This window comes from Ornithorhynchus anatinus, unplaced genomic scaffold (genome assembly GCF_004115215.2).
Source record: "Ornithorhynchus anatinus isolate Pmale09 unplaced genomic scaffold, mOrnAna1.pri.v4 scaffold_77_arrow_ctg1, whole genome shotgun sequence".
In the NCBI taxonomy this organism is placed as follows: Eukaryota; Metazoa; Chordata; class Mammalia; order Monotremata; family Ornithorhynchidae; genus Ornithorhynchus; species Ornithorhynchus anatinus.
This window is the reverse complement of record NW_024396934.1, coordinates 743371-762767: the sequence shown is the minus strand read 5'-3', so window position 1 is coordinate 762767 and position 19397 is coordinate 743371. Positions and strand designations below refer to the sequence as shown.

Below are 19397 nucleotides of genomic sequence, written 5' to 3'. Positions count from 1 at the left end.
ACTTTAATGTCTGTCTCCTCTTCTGGCCTGGATGCTCCATGTGTACAGGGAACGTGTCTTCCAACTCTTATACTGTACTCTGCAAAGTGCTTAATACAGTGCTTTATACAGTGCAAGTGCTCACTAAATGCCACTGATTGATCGGTTGATTGAGGAGGCGTTATTGGATGAGATCCCAGATTGTCATCTTGGACTGGAAGCCGGTAGAGCTGGAAAATTGGATGAAATAAAATGAGAAGACTCCTTACCACTGGCTTTAAAGCCCTCAGTCAACTCCCTCCCTCTTACCTTACCTCACTGATCTCCTATTACAGTCCGGCCCCCACACTCTGCTCCTCTAGCATCAGCTACTTGCTGTACCTCAATCTCCTCAAGTTTGCTACCTACCCCTACCCCATGTCCTCCCTCTGACCTGGAACTCCCTTCTCTTCCATAAATGCCAGACCACCACTCTCCCCACGTTCAAAGTCTTATTAAAGCCACACATCCTGCAAGAAGCCTTCCCTGATTAAACCCAATTTTCCCCTAGCATTGTCTTCCTTCTGTGTCATCTATGTGCTTGGATCTGTGCCCTTTGGGCATTTGATATTTGTCCTACAGCACTTAAGTACATATCCACGAGTTATATATTAAAATTAATTAATTTTTTTATCTTGATGCCTGTCTCCCCATCTAGACTGTAAGCTTGTTGTGCGCAGGTAACATATACACCAACCTTGTTGCATTTTACTCTCCCAAACACTTAATACAGTGCTCTGCACACATTAAGTGCTCAATACATGCCACTGATGTTTTGATTGACTGATTGATTGCTCTCTAAAATACCTAGTGCAGCATTGAGCACAAAGTAACTGCTCAATAGATCCCACTGATGATGATGATTGTTCCCAGCTTTGATTGAACTCATAGTCTCCCACCCCTTTGTAAGGAGTAGAACGTTGCCCTGGGATTTCTATATCTTTTCCTGTCTTCCCCCATGCCTCTGAGTTCCAGGGAGGAATGGCTCAATGTCCTGCCCATTTCTCTCTTCCCATCCTCACACAGAACCTCTGCTCCATGTGTAGCGAGAGCTGCTGGCCGGAATTCAGGAAAACAGCTCAGGAAAGGAAAGCTGCCTGCTGCTACAACTGTGTTCCCTGTGCCGAGGGGGAGATGAACAATCGAACGGGTAGGTGTCTGCGGAGAATCGTGCTTCCCAGTCAAACAGCGGTGGGCTGGGCAGGACATTCCCGGAGAGCTTTCTGAGAGTGAGAAATAACATGATAATAACAACAGACTGTGATGTTCGTTAAGTGCTTCCTAGGTGTCTAGAGAAGCAACATGGCCTAGTTGATAGAGCACTAGCTGGGGCATAAGAACCTGGGTTCTAATCCCAGCTCTGCCATTTGTCTGCTGTTGTGAACTTGGATAAGTCACTTCATTTCTCTGTGCCTCAGTTCCTTCATCTGCAAAATGGGGATTCAGTACAAGTTCTCCCTCCCACCTGATGATCTTGTATCTACTCCAGGGCTTAGTACAGTGCTGAGCACATAGTAAGCACTTAACAAATACCCCGACTATTATCTGTGCCTCAGTCTCTGACAGAGGCACCAAGATGCTTAGAGGGTTTTTTTATGGTTTCTACACTAAGTGCTAGGGTAGATACAAGCTAATCAGGTTGGACACAGTTCATGTAATAATAATAATGATAATTGTAGCATTTAAGCGCTTACTATATGCCAAGCACTGTACTAAGTGCTGAGGGGAATACAAGCAAATGGGATGAACACAGTCCCTGTCTGACACAAGGTTTATAACTCCCAATCCTCATTTTACAGATGAGATAACTGAGGCACAGAGAAGTGAAGTGACTTGTCATACAGCAGACATGTGGCAGAGCCAGGATTAGAACCCATGACCTCCTTACTCCCAGGCCCATTCCCTATCCATTACACCATGCTGCTCCAAATGGGGCTTATAGTTTTCATCCTTTCTTTATGAAAAAAACCTTTATGAAAGCTTTCTTTGCTGCTTTTCTAGAGAAGCAGCATGGCTCAGTGGACAGAGCCCGGGCTTGGGAGTCAGAGGTCATGGGTTCTAATCTCGACTCCGCCACTTGTCAGCTGGGTGACTTGGGGCAAATCACTTCACTTCTCTGTGCCTCAGTTACCTCATCTGTACAATGGGGATTAAGACTGTGAGCCCCACGTGGGACAACCTCATCACCTTGTATCCCTCCAGTGCTTAGAACAGTGCTTTGCACTTAACAAGTGCTTAACAAATACCATCATTATTATTATTATTATTCATCCCCATTTTACAACTGAGGTAACTGAGGCAAAGAGAAGTGAACTGATTTTCCCAAGGTCATACAGCAGGCATTTAGCAGACATGTGGCCGAGCCAGGATTAGAACCCAGGTCCTTCTGACTCCTGGGCCCCAGCTCCATCCAATAGACCAGGCTGGAGGTGGGGAGTGGGGGGCAGTTGGGACCCCCAGTCTCCTCTGTGCCCTATTGTCTCATCGAGGTTGGATTCTGTGCCCGGTCCAAAGCCTTTGCAATTTGGGATGCTTCCCTCATCCCCCTGTCATCAGTCAGTCAATCAGTGTTTTTAATTGAGCACCTACCTTGGGTGGAGCACTGTTCTAAGCACTTGGGAGAGTACAAGACAGAGCTGTTAGACATGTTCGTCACCCTCAATCAATCACCTGAGTGCTTACTGTGTGCAGAGCACTGTACTGAGTGCTTGGGAGAGTATGATATAATAGTTGGTAGGTATCTTCCCTGCCCTCAGGGAGCTTACAGTCCAGAGGGAGAGACAGATATTAAAATAAATTAAGGGTATGGACTGTGAGGCTGAGCAGGGTGTAGGTGAATACATGATAAAAATCCAAATGCAAATGTAACTGGGCAGACTGAACCAAACTTATCGTTCCAGTCCATCAGTGGCATTTATTGGGTGCTTATAATGTGTAGAGCACTGTATACTAAGCACTTGGAAGAGTATCGTATAACAGAGTTGGTAGACAAGTCCCAGTCCTTCGAAAGCAGCTTCTCCATTCATCTTATTCTCCTGGTTGCTCTTCTTTGCCTTCCTTTGCACCAGTATTGTGAACTTCTCTTGCCCAGGGACCAGAAATGCACGCCACATCCCAGGTGAGCAGGGAAATCCCATTTATTCCTTTAAGATATGGATCAATGCATATTGAGAAGCAGCGTGGCTCAGTGGAAAGAGCCCGGGCTTGGGAGTCAGAGGTAATAGGTTCGAATCCCGGCTCTGCCACCTGTCAGCTGTGTGACTGTGGGCAAGTCACTTAACTTCTCTGTGCCTCAGTTACCTCATCTGTAAAATGAGAATTAACTGTGAGCATCATATGGGACAACCTGATTACCCTGTATCTATCCCAGAGCTTAGAACAGTGCTCTGCACATAGTAAGCGCTTAACAAATACCAACATTAGCATTATTATTATTATTATTAATGCAAGTGCCCTGAAGATGAATTTCCAAATCCTCAAAGAGATCAGTGTAACCTGAAAGCGATGATCTTCCTTTCCTACGAGGAACCTCTGGGGATGGTTCTGGTGTCCTTAGCCCTCTGTTTCTCTCTCCTAACCGCTCTGGTTTTAGGGGTCTTTATCCACCACCGGGACACCTCCATAGTGAAAGCTAACAACCACAGTCTCAGTTACACACTCCTTACTGCCCTCCTGCTCTGCTTCCTGTCCTCCTTGACCTTTGTTGGCCATCCCAGCCCGGCCACCTGCCTCCTGCAACAGATGAACTTCAGAGTCATCTTCTCAGTGGCCATTTCTACCGTGTTGGCTAAGACAGTCACTGTGATCCTGGCCTTCAAAGCTACCGGGCCGGGGAGCAGAATGAGGACGTGGCTGGGGCCCAAGGCATCTTCCTCCATCATCTGCATCTGCTCTCTCATTCAAGTGGCCATCTGCACGGTCTGGCTGGGGATCTCCCCCCGATTCCCTGACGTGGACGTGACGTCTGAAGCTGGGGTTATCATCGTCCAGTGCAACGAGGGCTCCCCCACCGCCTTCTACTGCATCCTGGGCTACATGGGGCTCCTGGCCCTAGTAAGCCTCACTGTGGCCTTCCTGGCCAGGAAGCTGTCAGACAGCTTCAGTGAGGCCAAGTTCATCACATTCAGCATGCTGGTGTACTGCAGGATCTGGGTCTCCTTCCTGCCCATATACTTGAGCACCAAGGGCAAGGCCATAGTGGCCGTGGAAGTCTTCTCCATCCTGTCCTCCAGCACCGGGATCCTCGGCTTTGGGCCCAAGGTCTATGTGATCCTGCTGAGGCCAGACAGGAACACCAGAGGGCAGCTTCTGGAGAGGCAGGGGAATCCATAAACGGGGCACAATCAGGCGAGACCCCCAAGGGCCAGGCTCAGGGAAGTGGGCACTCGAAGGTGAGGGTTCAAATGCAGCCCTTCCCCATGAACACAAGACGCCATGGGCGTCCCCCAGAGGGTATTATTTCTCCTGAGGTGATTTCCCAGATCGGCTACCAAATCCTTCACGTTCCTCCCTTCCCTTCAGCTCCCAACCTCCCATCCATGATTGATCATGAGGGCATGAGTTCGGTGAAGCAACACACCAATCTCTGTCCCCAGGAGGAGGCCGAGGGCAGCGCCTCCCACAGGCAGAGAAAGAGGAAGATCCCAACATGTCCATCCTGAGTCTCTGGGAAAGTCCTAGTTGAGTGGTATGGGGCACATCAATCCTGAATCAGTCCCGACTCTGGAACTCTGATCCTGGTCCTTCCAGCTCTGCACTCTTCCCACCTCCCTCATCCAATCAGTCAGTCAACCAATAGTATTTATTGAGCACTTATGGTGTACAGAGCATTGTACTAAGCCCTTGGGAGAGTATGATATAACAGTATAACAGACACATTTCCTGCCCACGGTGTGTTTACAGTCTAGAGGGGAAGACAGGCATTAATTTAAATAAATAAATTACAGCTGTGTAATTCCACTCCCACTCTCTTTTGCTAGGTCGTTTGGCCTTCCATTAGCCACAGCTTGTGAACATCACTTTTCCCATTTCATTTCTCATCTTTGTGTCACCAAAGAAATGTGACAAATAAAATTATTAGAACAATCATTCAGTGGCATTTATTGAATGCTTACTATGTGCAGATCACTGAACTAAGTGGTTGAGAAAGTACTATATAACAGAATTAGTAGATGCAATACCTGCCCAGAGGGAGTTTACGGTATACAGGGGGAGGTAGAAATTCAAATAAATTATAGATAGAAAAAGTACTAGAGTATAAGGATATGCACATAAATGGTGTGAGGCTGGAGTGAATATCAAAGTGAGTAGATTTTCTCATAGAATTACATGTTATAAATTAGAATATGTGCCAGAAGCTATGGAATAAGAAAATGAAATTCCATTTTGTGCTATATTCCTTAACAATGAATGTCCTTAAACTACTGTTTAATCTTTATTAAAGTATCTCACCGTATGATGAGTTCTATTATTGAGTCCCATCATGGCCTAGTGGAAAGAGTCTGGGCCTGAAAGTCAGATGTCCTGGGTTCTAATCCTTGCTCCACCATTTATCTCCTGTCTGACTTTGGGCAAGTTACTTTACCTCCTCCTCTTTTCCTTTTCCTCTCAATAAATCAACCAATCAATCAGTGGTATTTATTGAGCACTTACTGTGTATAGAGCACTGTGCTAAATGCTTGGGTAAGTACAATGTAACTGAGTTGGTAGACACATTGTCTGCCCACAGCAACCTTTCAGTCTAAAGAGTGAGGTTACAGTCTAGAACTTCCAGGCTAGAATCAACAGTGTTTTCCTCTTCTATCTATGGGGCCCACCACTCCCCGAACTTTGTTCAGGATGTAGAAATCTGGGAAAGATGATTTATGACCATCAGCTCCAAAATGATGACTTCATGTCCTCCAGCTCCCTGTTCTTTCCACCCGACAGAGCTGCAATCTCTTTAAAAATCTTAAAAAAATTAAAAATCTTTATTTTTTTTCATTTTAGCATTCTGATCTGTGACCTTTCTGGAATAGTGGATGGGCAGAGCAGGAAGCAACCACAGTAACTCTCCTGGACTCCAAACTCCCCTTAGGCTCCAAACAGGTGAATGTCTAAATGAGTTTGCCCAACCCCTAGGGGCATAGAGTGGGGAGGCAGAATCTCTTCAGATTCTGAGGACCCGGTTTCAAATCCCAGCTCTGCCACGCCACTTGTCTGTTGTGTGAACTTCGGCAAGTTGCTTTACGTCTGTGCACCTCAGTTCTCTCAGCTACAAAATGGGGATTGAGCAACTTTTAATAATAATAAAATAATGATGGCATTTGTTAAGTGCTTACTATGTGCCAAGGACTGTTCTAAGTGCTGGGGTAGATACAGAGTAATCAGGTTGTCCCACGTGGGGCTCACAATTTTACTCTCCATTTTTCAGATGAGGTAACTAAGGCATAGAGAAGTTAAGTGGCTTGCCCAAGGTCATACAGCAGACAAGGGGCAGAGCCAGGATTTCCTCTGAACCCATTTCCTCTGACTCCTAAGCCCATGCTTATTGTTATACTGTACTCTCCCAAGCGCTTAGTACAGTGCTCTGCACACAGTAAATATGACTGACTGACAGACTGACTGAAAGAGCCATGGAGCAAACCTCCCAGTAAGGCCCTGAGGAGGGCCTGACCTAGAATGGCAGAGGGCATATCCATGTCCATGGCACATGGCTCCAGGAACATAGAGAGAGGACACTAGTAGGGGCAACCTTTAGTAGGGAGCATCCCTTCTAGAGGTTAAGAGACAGACTGAGAGATGGGGAAAGGCAGACTGAGGAAGTTGGGGAGATGTAGGAGGAGGAACAGAAAGAGACAGAGAGAGATGGGGGAGACAGAGGGAAACAGACAGACCTAGGGACAAGGGGAAGGAGGCAGAGAAGAGGGAGACAAGCCAGCGGCAGAGAGAAGAAAAGACAAATTGATGAGGAAACAGAGATGGGAGAGATAGACTGTAAGCTCTCTGTGGGCAGGGAATGTGTCTATCAACTCTTCTATATTGGACTCTTCCAAGCGCTTAGTAAATACCATTGATGATCCTTTCCTCCAACCTGAGCAAAATCACTGCATCTGTAACCTTTAACATCTTGATATTCACCCCACTCCAGGCTTACAGCACTTATATACATCAATCAATCAATTAATCATTCAGTTGTATTATTTGAATGCTTACTGTGTGCAGAGCACTGGACTAACTGCTGGGGTACATACAAGATAATCAGGTTGGGAACACTCTATGTCCCACATGGGGCTCATGTCAATCTCCATTTTATAGATGAAATAACTGAGGAGCACAGACGTTAAGGGGCATGCCTAAGGTCACAGAGCAGATAAGTGGCAGAACCAGGATTAGAACCCAGGTTCTCTGACTCCCAGACCTGTGCTCTAACCACTAGACCACGCCATTTCTGCTTCTGCATGAATGTATGTATATATGTATATATGTAAGCCCACTGAAGTTTTATTTCAATTATATTGCAACATTCTTCCCTCATCTCCATTTGCAGGTCAGTGAGACGCCATCTGATAAATGGGAAAACAGCTATTGAAAGCAAAATCACATTCCATTCTAAGTGAACCTCTCCCTTCCTATGATCCTTCTTCAGGGCAGCCTTCATGTCCTTATTCCTCAGGCTGTAGATGAGGGGGTTCAGTGTAGGGGGCACCCCCGTGTAGAACACGGACACCAGCAGGTCTTGAAATGAGGGAGAGTCAGAGGGCGGTTTCAGATAAGCGAAGGAACCGATGGAGAAGAAGAAAGCCACAACGACGAGGTGGGGCAGACAGATGGAGAAGGCTTTGTTCTGGCCTTCTGAGGACCGTAGCCTCAGCACGGCTGAGAAGATGCAGACATAGGAGATGATCATGGGGACAAAACAGATGAAGGCAAGACATGCAATGAGGGCTGAAATGTCCATCTCTGCCATGATCCAGTCAGAACCAGAGAGTTTCAGGAGCTGGGGGATATCACAGAAGAACTGGTGGATCTCATTGGACCCACGGAAGGGTAGAGAGAAGGTCACTGCTGTTTGCATAAGTCCAGAAAGACTCCCACTGAACCAGGAAGAAGCTGCCATCTTCCCACAGGCCCCTCGGCTAATGACGAACTCGTAGCGCAGGGGGAGGCATATGGCCACGTAGCGGTTGCAGGACATCACAGTGAGCAAGGCCATTTTGGTAGATGCCAAAGATATGAAGACAAACACTTGGAAGACACAGCCCAGGAAAGAAATTTCTCTACGGTCAGTCAGGGAGTTGACAATGGATTTGGGGACAGTGGTGGAGATGTAACAGAGGTCGAGGATGGACAGGTGCCTGAGGAAGAAGTACTTGGGGGTGTGGAGTCTCCAGTTGAGGGTCGTGACAGCAATGATGAGGAGATTTCCGCTCCTCTGCCGCCCACCTCCTCACCGTCCCTCGGTCTCGCCTATCCCGCCGTCGACCCCTGGGCCACGTCCTCCCGCGGTCCTGGAATGCCCTCCCTCCTCACCTCCGCCAAACTGATTCTCTTTCCCTCTTCAAAACCCTACTTAAAACTCACCTCCTCCAAGAGGCCTTCCCAGACTGAGCTCCTCTTCTCCCTCTACTCCCTCTGCCACCCTCCCTTTACCTCTCCGCAGCTAAACCCTCTTTTTCCCCTTTTCCCTCTGCTCCTCCACCTCTCTCTTCCCATCCCCACAGCACTGTACTCGTCCGCTCAACTGTATATATTTTCATTACCCTATTTATTTTGTTAATGAATTGTACATCGCCTTGATTTTATTTAGTTGCCATTGTTTTTACGAGATGTTCTTCCCCTTGACTCTATTTATTGCCATTGTTCTTGTCTGTCCATCTCCCCCGATTAGACTGTAAGCCCGTCAAACGGCAGGGACTGTCTCTATCTGTTGCCGACTTGTTCATCCCAAGCGCTTAGTACAGTGCTCTGCACATAGTAAGCGCTCAATAAATACTATTGAATGAATGAATGAATGAAGATTTCCTGTCAAGGCCTCCAGGTACAGCAGGAGGAACAGCACGGTGTGGACCAGCTGCTGCTCCCGTACCTCCGAGAACCCCAGGAGGAGGAATTCCATCATGGTGGTGACATTGGCCATTTTCTCCCCAGAGATATTTCAGGTATCCTTTGGGGACTCTGAAAGTGAAAAATGAGAAGGAAAAGGCAGTTTTCCACTGTAATGTTCTGAGGCCACTTGATACCTGATTTTTTTATGGTATTTATTAAGTGCTTATTATGTGCCAGGTACTGTACTAAGCCCTGGAGTAGATACAAGCTAATCAGTTGGAGACAGTCCCTGTCATACATGGCGCTCACAGTATTAATCCCCATTTTACAGATGAGGTAACTAAGGCACATAGAAGTTAAGTGACTTGCTCAAATCACTGGTGAACATATACAGAATGTTTTGTTCCTTATCGGAGAAACCTTTGACTGTAAATTCAGGATCATAACCCTGTTCAGTTTGAGTTGGCTACGGATGGAAATGTTGGAGGCTTTGATGATTATGGTTTTTTGTTAAGCACTTATGAGTCAAGCATTGTTCTCAGCACTGAAGTAGACACAAGTTAATCAGGTTGGATACAGTCCATGTCCAACATAGGACTCACAGTCTAAGTGGGAAAGAGAATGGATATTGAATCCCCATTTTACAGTTTAGGAAACTGAAGCACGGAAAGGTTAAGTGGCATGTCCCAGCTAACACAGCAGGCAAGTGATGGAGCCGTGATTAGAACCCAGGTTCAATGACTCCCAGGCCTGTGTTCTTTCCACTAAGTCATAATACTTTGGCTCCTTTAGTTGTGAAAAAGGGAGAATCATGATTTTGTTGTATGCGTGATATGGAATTAATATGAAAGAAATGTATCAGAATACAAAGAATTGGATGAGTGAGTTGGGATAAAATCAGGATTTCTTAGGAAACTGGTTCAGTGAAAAAGTCTGGAATAGGATACAGTCAGGAATTCCTAGGAAAACCACAATCATTGGAAGGTCTGGTAATTTCTTCAGAGCAGGCTGCCATTTGGAATGTCTATTTGGATCTAGAATAACAAAAGAAAGCAGTCCTGAGAAGTAGCCTTCCCCTCATCCCGAGAAATCTGAATACTGCACATTCACTTTTTTTCAATTGTATTTGTTAAGTGCTTACTACATGGCAGGCACTCTACTAAGTGCTGGGAATATACAAGATAATTGGGTTGGACACAGTCGCTATCCCTCATGGGGCTCTCAGTCTTAATCTCCATTTTACAGTTGGGGTAACTAAGGCACAGAGAAGTGACTTGCCCAAGGACACGCAGCAGACAAATGGCAGAGCTGGGATTAGAAGCCGGGTTCTTCTGACTCCCAGGCCTGGACTCTAGCCTCTAGGCCACACTGCTTTTCCCTGGCAGTCCCTAGAGGGTGAAACAGCATTCCTTCTGGGCTTCCTCCTGTATTCTATAACTGGAGTAGGTACAAGTCTGATCTAATTAAGCAAGTCTGATTAATTAAGCGAGTCTAATTTAAAAAGTCTGATCTGTGAACTTGGGGCTCACAGTTGAAGTAGAAAGAAAAGCATATTTAATCCCCATTTCACAGTTGAAGAAACTGAGGCACAGAGAAGTGAAGTGACTTGCCCAAGGTGACACAGCAAGCAATTGGCAGAGCTGGAATTAGAACCCAGGTCCTCTGACTCCCAGGCCCATGTTCTTTCCACTAGGCCACTCTGCTTCTCGCAATTGAACTGGGATAATATCTGTTTAGGCCAGAGTATCACTTACCCAGACCTTGCCAACATCTATTCCTCCCTTCAGTATGGCTCTCAACCCTCATTATAATAATCATGATAATCATCAATCAATCAAGCAATCAATCAGATTTATTGAGTGCTTACTGTGTGCAGAGCACTGTAATAAGCACTTAGGAAAGTACAAATACAGCAATAAAGCAAGACAATCCCTGTCTACAACGAGTCACAGTCTAGAGGACGGGAGACAGACACCAATATAAGTAGACATCAGTCTAAATAAATACAATTATAGATATATAGATGATATCATAATGATACTAGTGTTATTATGGAGAGCCTTCTGAATGTGAAGCACTACACAAATCAGTCAGTGGTATTTATCAAGCACTTACTGTGTACAGAGAACGGTACCAATTGCTTGGGAAAGTACAGTGGAGTTGGTACACAAATTCCCTGCCCACAAGGAGCTTACAGTTTAGAGGAATCAGTCAATAAATCTATGGTATTTATTGAACGCTTGCTGTGTGCAGAGCACTGTACTAAGAACTTGGGAGAGTACAATAGAGTTGGTAGACAAAACCACTGCCCACAGGGAGCTTACAGTCCAGAGGGGGAAAGAGAAAAATTTCAGACAGGGGAAATTGCAGAGTGTAAGGATATGTACATAAATGCTCTGGGGTTGAAGGTGGGGTGAATTTCAATGAAGTTGGAGTGCGTGAATGATGCAGAAGAGAGAGTGGGGAGGGGAAATGAGAGCTTAGTCAGGGATGATGAAGAAAATTAATGATGTAGAGGAGAAAGAGAAGCTGTTAGAAAGCACACACTTAAATGTTGTTCAACATTCAGTTGAAAGTTCAGGGGTTCAGGAAAGCAACTATAATACTGTTCTCCCAAAGATCCTTTTGCACTACTAGAGACAAAAAACAGAGTTTTGAGAATCAGCATGTCTTAGTGGAAAGAGCTCAGGCCTGGGAGTCAGAGGACTTGGGTTCTAATCCTGCCTTTGCCAATTGCTTGTTTTGTGACCCTAGGCAAGTCATTTAACTTCTCTGTGCCTCAGTTTCCTCAAATGTAAAATGCAGAGTAAATATCTGTTCTCCTTGTACTTAAACTGTGAGCCCCATGTGGGACAGGGACTGCGTCCAGCTGGATAAACTTGTACCTAATCCAGCTCTTAGAACAGTGCTTAACACGCAGTAAGTGCTTAACAAATGTAGTAACAACAATAATAGTAATAATAATAATAATGATTGGGGCTGGATGAACTACTGATGATATTACGCGTCATCTTACATATGCCTATATCTTCAAAACTGTGTCTAACTGGTCCTCCCTCTCATGCTCCTCTGGTGCTAACTTTCTCACTGTACCTTGATCTTGTCTATCTCGCTGCTGAACCCTCACCCACATCCTCCCTCTGTCCTGGAGCACCCTCCCTCCTCATATCCAACAATTTCTCTCCCTTCAAAATCTTATCGAAGGAATACCTCCTCCAAGAGGCCTTCCCTGAGTAAACCCTCCTTTTCTCTTCTCCCACTCTCTTCTGTGTCACCTTGACTTGCTCCCTTTATTCATCCCCCTCCCAGCCCCACAGCACTTATGTATATAGCTGCAATTTATTTATTTTAATTCTTGTTTCCCCCTCTAGTAATAATAATTGTGGTATTTGGTAAGCGCTTACTGTATGCCAGGCACTATACTAAGCTCTGGGGTAGATACAAGCAAATCAGGTTGGACGTAGTCCCTGTCCCACATGGGGCTCACACTCTTAATCCCCATTTTACAGATGAGGAAACTGAGGCCTATAGAAGTGAAGTAATTTGCCCAAGGTTACACAGCAGACATGTGGTGGAGCCGGGATTAGAACCCACAATCTTCTGACTCCCAGGCCCGTGCTTTATCCACTAAGCCATGCTGTAAGCTCGTTATGGGTAGAGAATATGACTGTTTATTTTTATATTGTACTCTCCCAAGAGCTTAGTACAGTACTCTGTACAGTATATATATAGATACTAATAATACATTATCTACTCTAATACAGTATATATTTTTATTATCCTATTTATTTTGTTATTGAGATGTACATCCCCTTGATTCTATTTATTGCTATTGTTTTTGTCTGTCTGTCTCCCCCGATTCGACTGTAAGCCCATCAGTGGACAGGGATTGTCTCTATCTGTTGCCGAATTGTACATTCCAAGTACTTAGTACAGTGCTCTGCACATAGTAAGCGCTCAATAAATACTATTGAATGAATGAATGAATGAATGAATACTCTGCACACAGTAAGTGCTCAATAAGTACTACTGTTTGATTAACTGACTTCCTGAGCCATGGCATTCCCAGAGAAAGGTTCCTACAATGCCTACTTTGCCTCCTTCCAGCCTCTAAATCACAGTTCTGCACCAGAAAACAGCCAAGGTGAACTTACCCCACAGTAGGTACAGATGTCCGCGGATTTAGAAAACAGGTAACTGCGATAAGTCTACCAGCTCTGGTGTTGTACTCTCCCAAGTGCTTAGTACGGTGGTTTCCACACATTAAGCACTCAATAAATGCCATTGAATTATTGATTGGGTCCTTGTTTTACCAATCAATGTGTCCCTTCCCTGCCTACTAGCCCAGTGATCCCAACTGAAGAATAAGGAAAATAGATATGGAAGCCAAAAATGAATTTAAGTCTCTCTGGTGCAGGAGGGTTGAAATTCCATGGAAAAGGAGGCTACTTTCTTCCATTCGCTTACTATCATGTCAAAACACGGGTCCAGGATGCAGATCAAGCTCCATCCTTGGTCTTGGAAGCTCACTGAATAAGTAGACTGAGAATCTGATGATCAGACCTATTTCATGGTGTTTTCTGAGACTGTTGTCCCAAGCGTTCCCTGAGGAACAGATTGGGAAATTCAGAGTCTAATTAACCCCATTAGACAGGTCAGCGGAATCATTTTTTCTGCACCCTGGATTCAGGGAATGATGAAAATATGAGAAGAAAAGAGGTACCATGATATTAGGGTCTGGGAGCCCAGAGGTTCAGTTAGACAGCAAAGCCAAGCAAGGGCAAAAGGAGGATGGAAAATGTATTATTCATCCAGGATTTTCTCAGACATTTGATTCCATCACATAATGGTATCATATGACCAAACCCTTATACTCAGTTGCTTCTCTTGTCTTATGCCATCGAGTCATTTCCGACCCATAGCAATGTCACGGACACATTTCTCCCAGAATGCCCCTCTATCTATCTGCAATCATTCTGGTAGTGTATCCATAGAGCTACAGAAGTAGTTTACCACTGGCTCCTTCCACGCAATAAACTTGAATCTCCACCCTTGACTCTCTCCCATGCCCCTGCTGCCCAGCATGGGTGAGTTTTGATTGTAGCAGATTGCCTTCCCTCACTAACCCTTGCCCAAGCTAGGAGTGGAATGGGTAGACCTCTGCTTGACTCTCCCTCCCATAGCCTAGACTTGGTATAGTACTGGAAACTCTCCAGGTGCAACCCTAAGAGGGGTTACTTCCCTTACCTGTAATTTATCTTCACGTCTATATTCCCCATTAGGCTGTGAGCTCCTTGAGGGTAGGTATGGTGTCTACCAACTGAACTGTACTGTACTCTCCCAAGCACACAGTAAGCACTCAATGAATACCATCGATTGAGTGACTGATTCCTCTAGACTGCAAGATCCCTGAGGTCAGGGATTGGGTTTACCAACTTTACTGTGCTGTACTCTCCCAAGTGCTTAATAAGTGCTCTGCACACAATAAGCACTCAATAAATACCATTGATTGAATGACTCCTCTAGACTACAAACTCCTTGAGGATAGGGATTGTATCTTCCAACTTTAATGTACTGTGCTCTCTCATGTGCTTAGTATAGTGCTCTGCATACAAGTGCTCAGTAGGTATTATTGATTGCTTAACTCTCTGCATCATGGCTGAACAACTCCACCACAAACTGCCACCTCCCCTACAGTCTAAAGGACTAATGAAAGAGCAAAGAGTTGGACACTGTCCCACATAACATCCTTCGCAGACCGACCTTCAGCTCTCTGTTCCTGAGGCTATAGATAATGGGGTTCATGGCCGGAGGCACTATGGAATAGAACATGGACAGAAACAGATCCACCCCTGAAGGACCATTTGACTTGGATTTTAGATATGCAAAGGCCCCCGCAGAGAGGAAAAGAATGACAACGACCAGGTGGGGCAGGCAGGTGGAGAAGGCTTTGGATCGGCCCTCTACCGATGGTATCTTCAGCACAATGGAGAAGATACGGATGTAAGAGAGGATGATAGAAATGAAGCAAAGAAAGGAGAGGCTTGCAGTAAAGATCGTGACTTTGACTTCTCTAAGGATTACAGTGGAGCCAGCTTGGGCCAGGAGGTGGGGAGCCTCACAGAAGAAATGGTGGATCACGTGGGATCCACAGAAGGGCTTAGAGAAGGTGGTGGCCGTGTGCATGAGGGTGGAGAGGCCCCCGCTGAGCCAGGAGGCGGCCACCATCTTCCCACAAGCCCCTCTGTTCATGACGACCTCATAGCGCAAGGGGTGGCAGATGGCGGTATAGCGGTCGTGGGACATCACAGTGAGCAAGATCATTTCAGTGGATGCCAAAGATATGAAAAATAAAACTTGCAAAACACATCCCAGGAAAGAGATGGATCTGTTGTTGGTCAGGGAGTTGACGACAGACTTGGGGACTGTGACGGAGATGAGACAGAGGTCAATGAGGGCCAGGTTGCTGAGAAAGAAATACATAGGGGTGTGGAGGCGCTCATCGAGGGCAGTGACAGTGACAATGAGGAGATTCCCCATCAGGGCCGCCAGGTAGACGAGGAGGAACATCATGCCGTGGACCAGCTGCAGCTCCCGGACTTCTGAAAACCCCAGGAGGAGGAATTCCATCCCAGTGGTGATGTTGAACATTCCTTCTCCAGTGATGCTGTAGGCACCCTGGGGAATAAGAGATTGGAAATGAGAAATGGAAAGGCAATGCTTTTCTATATGAATTCTGGAGTTACTGGACGCTGAAGAAAATAAGAAGAATGTTCATTCCCTCAGAGAACACCTCACTTGTCCTAATAATAATAATAATAATAATTGTGGTATTTGTAAGTGCTTTCTATGTGGTAAGCACTTTACTACATGCTGTGGTAGATACAAGATAATCAGGTCCCACACTGGGCTCACGGTCTAAGTAGGAGGGAGAATAGGTGTTTAATCCCCATTTTGCAAACGAGGGAATGGAGGCACAGAGAAGTAAAGTGACTTGGCCTAAGTCACCCAGCAGACAAGTGGTAGAGCCAGAATTAGATCCCAGGTTCCCTGAGTCCCAAACAGCATGGCTCAGTGGAAAGAGCCTGGGTTTAAGAGTCAGAGGTCATGGGTTCTAATCCCGGCTCCGCCGCTTGTCAGCTGTGTGATTTTGGGCAAGTCACTTCACTTCTCGGTGCCTCAGTTACCTCATCTGTAAAATGGGTATGAAGCCTGTGAGCTCCACGTGGGACAACCTGATTACATTGTATCCCCCCAGTGCTGGAGCAGTTTTGCACATAGTAAGAGCTTAACAAATACCACCATTATTATTATTATTATTATTATTATTATTATCATACCACTATACCACTCTGCTCTCGCTTGTCCCATTCCCTTTAGACTGAAAGCTTCTTGTGTGCAGGGAGCATGTCTACCAACTCTGTTGCATTGTCCTCTCCCAAGCGTTTAGTACAGTGCTCTGCACACAGTAATTGCTCAATAAATACCATTGACTGTACATCCAATCATTAATTTTTACTGTCCTAGTTCTAAATATGTTTATGCCGCCCTCGTGATTTAGAGTGTAAGACTTTATGGACATGTCCATTCATTCATTCATTCATTCATTCATTCATTCATGTATTTATTGAGCACTTACTATGCACAGAGCACTAAACTAAGTGGTTGGGGGAGTGCAATATAACAGAGTTGAGAGACACATTCCCTGCCCACAACTAGTTTACAGTCCATATGTGTGCTTTGTGGAGAATGATCTCACTTTTGCTATGAAAGAGCAAACAAATGTGAGCGTGAACCTCACAGACTACCCAGAATAGGTCAGATGAGTAGAGATAAATAATTGGAGTATTTGTTTAGCACTTACAATTTGTCAAGCATTTTTTTTAAAACTCTGGGGAAGATACAAGGTAATCATATCAGATTATTTTTTATAGTATTTGTTAAGCACTTACTATTTTCAGGCACTGCATTTTTCTTTGAGATAGATGCAAGCCAATCAGAATGGACCTAATCTATATCCCACATGGGGCTCATGGTCTTAATCCCCATTTTACAGGTGAGGTAACAGGCACAGAGAATATAAATAACTGGCTCAAAGATACAGAGCAGACCAGTGGTGGAGGTGGGAGTAGACTTAGATCCCCTGACTTTCAGGCCATGTCTTTCAATTAGGCCATGATGATTGCAAACAAGATAATCTGGTCCCACATGGGGTTCGCAGACTATTTAGGAGGAAAAAACAGGTATTACATCCCCACTTTTGCAGGATGAGGGAACTGAACACAGAGAATTAAGCGACTTGCCCACAACAGGCACGTGGATTAGAACCCAGACCTTCAGGACCATGCTCTTTCCACTAAACCATGCTGCTCCTCATAAGTCCTGGTGTTCCTAGAAAACCCATGGAGAGTCTTATAGTAATAATAATAATGTTGGTATTTGTTAAGCGCTTACTATGTGCCGAGCACTGTTCTAAGCGCTGGGGTAGACACAGGGGAATCAGGTTGTCCCACGTGGGGCTCACAGTGTTAATCCCCATTTTACAGATGAGGGAACTGAGGCACCGAGAAGTTAAGTGACTTGCCCAAAGTCACACAGCTGACAAGTGGCCGAGCCGGGATTCGAACCCATGACCTCTGACTCCAAAGCCCGGGCTCTTTCCACTGAGCCACGCTGCTCCTCATAACTCCTGGTGTTCCTAGAAAACCCATGGAGAGTCTTATAGTACAAAGGGTCTTCCCTGGAATAGTCAGTTCTGAGCATGTCTGTTAGGATCCTGAACAAGGAAAGAAATTGGTATTGAGCAGCAACCTTGGACTCACCCAGAGGAACCCAGTACGTGCACATTCAGATGAAGCAGCTTGGCACAGTGGATAGAGCATGGGTCTGGGAGTCAGACGGTCATAGGTTCTAATCCTAGCTCTGTCACTGGTCTGCTGTGTGACCTTGGGCAATTCACTTCACTTCTCTGGGCCTCAGTTACCTTATCTGTAAAATTGGGTTTAATAATGTTGGTATTTGTTAAGCGCTTACTATGTGCAGAGCACTGTTCTAAGCGCTGGGGTAGACACAGGGGAATCAGGTTGTCCCACGTGGGGCTCACAGTCTTAATCCCCATTTTACAGATGAGGGAACTGAGGCACAGAGAAGTTAAGTGACTTGCCCACAGTCACACAGCTGACAAGTGGCAGAGCTGGGATTCGAACTCATGAGCCCTGACTCCAAAGCCCGTGCTCTTTCCACTGCGCCACGCTGCTTCTCTATGAGAAGCATGGGTATGGGTTTGAGTCCGTGAGCTCTATGAAGAACAAAGACTGTGTCCAAACTGATTTGCTTGTATCCACCCCAGGGCTCAGTACAGTGCCTGGCACATAGTAAATGCTCAACAAATACCACAGTTATTATCAATGTTATTCACTCTTATTCTCTTGCAGCTCAGGAGGGTGAAGCAACTCATCGTCTCTGCTTCTTTCCTTCATTCATTCAATAGTATTTATTGAGCACTTACTATGTGCAGAGCACTGTACTAAGCGCTTGGAATGTACAATTTGGCAACAGATAGAGACAATCCCTGCCCATTGATGGGCTTACATTCTAATTGGGACTTACCATATTTGTCATTTGAACTAAGCTAACACCTAGCTCAGTGTGCGTAGGAGCATAGCCTAATGGGTCCTGTGAGTCAGAGATGCTGGATTCCAATCCCAGCTCCATCACTTGCCTATTGTGTGACCTTGGACAATTCACTTCACTTCTCTGTGCCTCAGATCCCTCAATTGCAAAATGGAGAGTCGATGCCTGTTCTCCCTCCTACTTAGTCTATGAGCCCTATGTGGGATAGGAACTGTGTCCAACCTGATTAATTTGTGTCTACCCCAGGATACACAGTGCTTTTCAGATAGTAAATGCCATTTAAAAAAAATGCTAAATCAGAACATCAGCCTTGAAGACACTTCTGCATAGCAAGTCTCTTGACCTATGGGGACTGGCCAAAGAAGAGTAGCAGCAACTCACCTCCTCCAAGAGGTCTTCCCAAACTGAGCTTCCCCTTTTCCCTCTGCTCCCTCTGCTGCCTCTCTGCCCCCCACTTCACCTCCCCTCAGCTAAGCCCTCTTTCCCTCCTTTCCCTCTACTCCTCCCCCTCTCCCTTCCCCTCCCCTCAACACTGTGCTCATTTGCTCATTTGTATATATTTTTATTACCCTATTTATTTTGTTAATGAGGTGTACATCCCCTTGATTCTATTTATTGCTATTGTTTTTGTCTGTCTGTCTCCCCCGATTAGACTGTAAGCCCATCAATGGGCAGGGATTGTCTCTATCTGTTGCTGAATTGTACATTCCAAGTGCTTG

General features: G+C 45.5%; 2 protein-coding genes across 2 annotated transcripts; both read right to left on the bottom strand.

Moving 5' to 3' along the window:
* Nucleotides 1–5889: 5889 nt before the first annotated feature.
* Nucleotides 5890–9136, bottom strand: LOC100084996 (olfactory receptor 14A16-like). The gene is made up of 3 exons (XM_039911064.1): nt 9032–9136; nt 7601–8368; nt 5890–5967 (listed from the first exon to the last, which is right to left on the bottom strand). The coding sequence occupies exons 1-3, from the start codon at nt 9134–9136 to the stop codon at nt 5890–5892; spliced, it is 951 nt and encodes a 316-aa protein (XP_039766998.1).
* Nucleotides 9137–10043: 907 nt separating this feature from the next.
* On the bottom strand, nt 10044–15710 carry LOC100089584 (olfactory receptor 14A16-like). Its single transcript, XM_029057259.1, has 2 exons — nt 14809–15710; nt 10044–10079 (listed from the first exon to the last, which is right to left on the bottom strand). Exons 1-2 carry the CDS (start codon nt 15694–15696, stop codon nt 10044–10046), a joined length of 924 nt encoding a protein of 307 aa, XP_028913092.1. The 5' UTR covers nt 15697–15710.
* Nucleotides 15711–19397: the final 3687 nt, after the last annotated feature.

Coding starts and splice junctions, on each gene's coding strand:
- LOC100084996 (XM_039911064.1), bottom strand. CDS start 9,136: ATGGCCAATGTCACCACCATGATGGAATTCCTCCTCCTGGGGTTCTCG. Junction 8,369..9,031: donor TCCTCCTGCTGTACCTGGAG/GCCTTGACAGGA, acceptor CACACCCCCAAG/TACTTCTTCCTCAGGCACCT. Junction 5,968..7,600: donor AGGTTCACTTAGAATGGAAT/GTGATTTTGCTT, acceptor AATTTTTTTAAG/ATTTTTAAAGAGATTGCAGC.
- LOC100089584 (XM_029057259.1), bottom strand. CDS start 15,696: ATGTTCAACATCACCACTGGGATGGAATTCCTCCTCCTGGGGTTTTCA. Junction 10,080..14,808: donor TCAGGAACAGAGAGCTGAAG/GTCGGTCTGCGA, acceptor TTGTTATTCTAG/ATCCAAATAGACATTCCAAA.